Source organism: Triticum dicoccoides, chromosome 5A (genome assembly GCF_002162155.2).
Source record: "Triticum dicoccoides isolate Atlit2015 ecotype Zavitan chromosome 5A, WEW_v2.0, whole genome shotgun sequence".
Taxonomy (NCBI): domain Eukaryota; kingdom Viridiplantae; phylum Streptophyta; class Magnoliopsida; order Poales; family Poaceae; genus Triticum; species Triticum dicoccoides.
In genome coordinates, this window is record NC_041388.1 from 693103664 (window position 1) to 693107567 (window position 3904).

The 3904-nt window shown below is 48.5% G+C and overlaps 1 protein-coding gene across 1 annotated transcript; it reads right to left on the reverse strand.

Moving 5' to 3' along the window:
• Positions 1-460: 460 nt before the first annotated feature.
• On the reverse strand, positions 461-2210 carry LOC119304226 (pyridoxine/pyridoxamine 5'-phosphate oxidase 2-like). The gene is made up of 7 exons (XM_037581399.1): positions 2054-2210; positions 1918-1967; positions 1779-1836; positions 1635-1667; positions 1439-1534; positions 952-1119; positions 461-822 (listed from the first exon to the last, which is right to left on the reverse strand). The coding sequence occupies exons 1-7, from the start codon at positions 2162-2164 to the stop codon at positions 721-723; spliced, it is 618 nt and encodes a 205-aa protein (XP_037437296.1). The 5' UTR covers positions 2165-2210; the 3' UTR covers positions 461-720.
• Between the last annotated feature and the right edge of the window lie 1694 nt (positions 2211-3904).

The window sequence follows — 3904 nt, forward strand, 5'->3', positions numbered from 1 at the left end:
ATAATGTTTACTTAATGTTTTTCTATTTTTGAAATATTTGTGATCTATTTTCACGTGAACTAAAAATTAGGTCATGCTAGCATTGGACGCATGCGCCGACCCAAATGCGGAAGCAGACATTGGTGTCCGCCGGGCCGATCCAAACGGATAAAAAACTGATAAAACTGTCGTCTGTTTGGATCGACGCGTTGGGGTTGATCTGACAGCGCAAACCGGTCATATCCGCACTGGTGTCCTTGACCTGATGGTCAACATGACATGCTGACATGGCATGGAACCCACCAAGGTCACGTCACATCAAGAGGGATTGTGAGTGCCCAATCTAGTTTGTGTGCGTAATATTATCGTAATCACAGCCATAAATGTAGAATGATTCGATGTATTTCCTGGCCTTTGAACCATTCCACGATATGCGGTATGTTCACAGAGGACTGTAATGCAGGAAAAGCAGACAGCTCAATTCTCCAGTACAAGTAATCCATGGGTGCTCTGCCAAACATGCATTCTGATGGGCTAGAAAATATATTGAGGAATGAAGGCAGTTCCTTGCAATGGAAAATCCACAATAAAATCAGTTGTACTCCCTCTGTTCCAAAACAGATGACTTAATTTTGTACTAACTTTAGTACAAAGTTGGTATAAAATTGGGTCATCTATTTTAGAACGGAGAGAGTACTAGTTAATAACACCTTTATGTTCACCCTCTATAACAAAAGATAATTATGGGCTAACTTTTTTGGCCATCCAATCACTGGACTCATCTCCTTCCTGGGTTCTTGTGAACATCAATCTCTGATTACTTTTCAGGTTCACGTAATCAACCTGAATAAGAAAATCAACAGTATTAAGCAACACGATAGAGGCATATGAATCTGCAATAAGTATAACTCATTCTGTATTTTAAAGTATAAAGGCAGATACCGATATAGCGATAAGATAACTTAACCTAACCTTTTCTGGATCAAGAGTCAGAAGACAATAGGCATCAACTGGGCCAGCTGACGGATCGAGATGAACATCCGTAACGTGGTCATCATTTGCGACGGGGACCCCTGGAGATGGTCCTAAGTATTGCAATCTTGACTTTACTGAACTGGCGAACCAAGCTTTCTCTCGTTGCTGTGCGATAAAACAACCAATGTTGAGCAAAAGGATTATACAAGAGCACTTAATATCAATGAATGCAGCTGTGCTGCTTCTAAGCATCACCAAAAGCTTTGAAAGATGAAAGTTGTGGAGACATTAATACTATGTTAAGCCGTCATATCTCAATGAGATGATCAAACCCTGTGTGTGAGAAACTATGCCGAAGTAAACTAGCTACTAGAACAGTTATGTTCAGTTTTGTGCAAAACCAAATCTTCAATTACAGATATCATTTCATATGCAAGACACCTCCACTACGCAGAGCACAAAGCAGACTGTACTCAGCTCTAACCTGGAGCTTGGCAGGATCGGGACAGGAACCATCGATCACATCTATGATGCCGCTGATACGAAATTGTTCCCATGAATCGGTGAAATACCAGCATATCTGCAAGACATTGAATATCAGGCATTCCTCTGCGAGAAGTCGGCACTTGTGATGCTTAAAATGGTGATACGCAATTCTGCAAATTCTTCACATCCCCTACCTCGCCGAGGGGCCACTCCTTGATCTCACCAATCTGTTCGTTCGCAATTCGCACAACCAAACCAGCAAGGGAATCAGCGAGCAGCAAGAAAAGAACTATGTATATATAACAAGGTTAGAAAAGCACGGGATTAGTGGAAGCAACCTTGTTGCTCCGCGCATCCGTATTAATCTGAATCTTGTCGCAGTGTTCTTGGAAGCCCCTAGCAAGACCAAAATTCCAGGTCAAAACCGGTAAGAGATGGAGGGGGAGGGCAGGGAGCTACTCCCAGCAAGGCCGGCACCTGAACACGACGGTGCGGTTCGCCGGCCTGCCGCCGCCGCCCACCGTGGCCTGAAACGACGGACCGTCCGTTAGGGTATCAAGTTTTTCTCCCCAAAAGAAGGGGATGGGGAGGGGGACGGGGGATGGGAGCGTACGAGCTGGAAGAAGGTGGAGTGCTTGAGGTGCGCGTTGGTGTCCAGCGCTCGCTGCAGCAGCAACCTCCATGGGCTCGAGAGCGTCGACGCGGCGGCGCCACCGCCGGCCATCTCTGCCTGTCGCCGCCTCCTGCCGTCTCGCCTCACTCGCACTGAATGTTCGTTTGACGCTGGTTGATGCTGGGCGGGGAGATTAGCGCGGATGAGCGGCTAGGATCTCCCGGGCGATGTCCCGCCGGGCCCACGGGCCAGTGACAGTTAACGGGAGGTGCCTTATGCAACACTAATAAAAAAAATAAAAAGAGCTCGTACGATTGCAAAGGAGGAAAAAAAATACCGCACGCTCCTAACCCAATCTATCCCTTCTATCCCTAATCCCTATCTCTCCCTAATAATAAAGCACGGATTGGGTCTCCGGATTCACCGTCGCGGCGTTTTTACACAAAGGTCCTTGTGTTTCGGTGTATTCAACCCACAGTACATATAATAGGTCAACCGAACCAGTATGTCGAGATAAAAGGAAAAAAAATTGCGAGCGAAAGGCGCCTGTTGACGCACGACCGAGCAATTGACCAGGTTTTCTCAAACCGAAGCCATCATCGATACCGGGCATACCAGACGCACACGAATCCCTGTCCCGATCTGATACGGAGACTCCGTCACCTCCCTAGCCATCGGGATTGGACCGGCACACCTATATATAACTAGCGAGATCTGAGAGACCGCTGAACCACGCCGATCGAATATCGTGGACGCCATCATAGGTACGCGCGTGAGCTGCGCCGCCGAGACACCGGTGAACCACGCTGATCCAACGTCATGGCCGTCATCATGGAGAAGCGTGGCGCCGCCGAGTCACCGGTGAACCGTGCTGATACAACGCCATGGCCGTCATGATGGAGACGCACAAGCACTGCGCCGTGGCCTTCATGGATGAGCCGTCCACGACACCACCGCACGCCCCCAAGAGCGGTCGCTGAGCTGTCCCCGGCGCCACCTCATCTAGCTAACCCGGGCTAATTCACGCCATGCGGGGACAGGGATCCATTATCCCGCGCTGCCGATGACCCAGGCATTCGACCGCTTGACGCCCTCCGCATTGTCTTGTACACGCTTCACACACGTCTTGCGGTTGTAGCGGATGACAAGGAGTACCACGCCGACGTGCTACGACCTGGGGTGAGTCTTGCTATGGCTTCAGGTCGCTCTAGCTATTTTTCGACAGTAAGTTGAGGCCGCATGCAATTCTATGGAGCAGTCCCCTAAAATAAGCTAGATGGAGCAACGACGGTGGGCACGGAGAAAGCGCTCGGCAACCCCCACATTATCATTGGAATCGAGCGTAATATCGATCTCTGCATGAGGTGCGGGCCTACATGGACGCCAGTGGCGCATGCATGCGTGCAGCCCCCGACCTTGGCATCTAGCGCGTCGTATCGTGCCCTTGGGTACAGCACTGCTGCTTGGCGTCGAGGGTGGTCAAGATCAGGCAGCGGCGAGGCTCAGGGATTCAGATAATCATAGATGGGGGCTCGCCTGGGGTTCCAGTGTAGTCTTCCTGCTACCCCGGTAACCCTCCCACTTCACATTTTTTCCACTTCGCCTATTTTCATGTGTTTTGAATTTGGGAGCAGTATATTAGGTAGACATATTTTGGTGAACTGCAGATTTGAGCGTAGGGTAGAATTCTTGGTTATTTATAGAATTAGTTGGTAGGTACATTTTCATGAGTTTCGATGCGTCTTTCAGTGTATGATGGAATATTTATCCTATTTATATACTCCCAAAATTTCTGCATCATCTCATATATAGAAACAAATATATTGTCTAATTTGATATAAGAATTCGGAC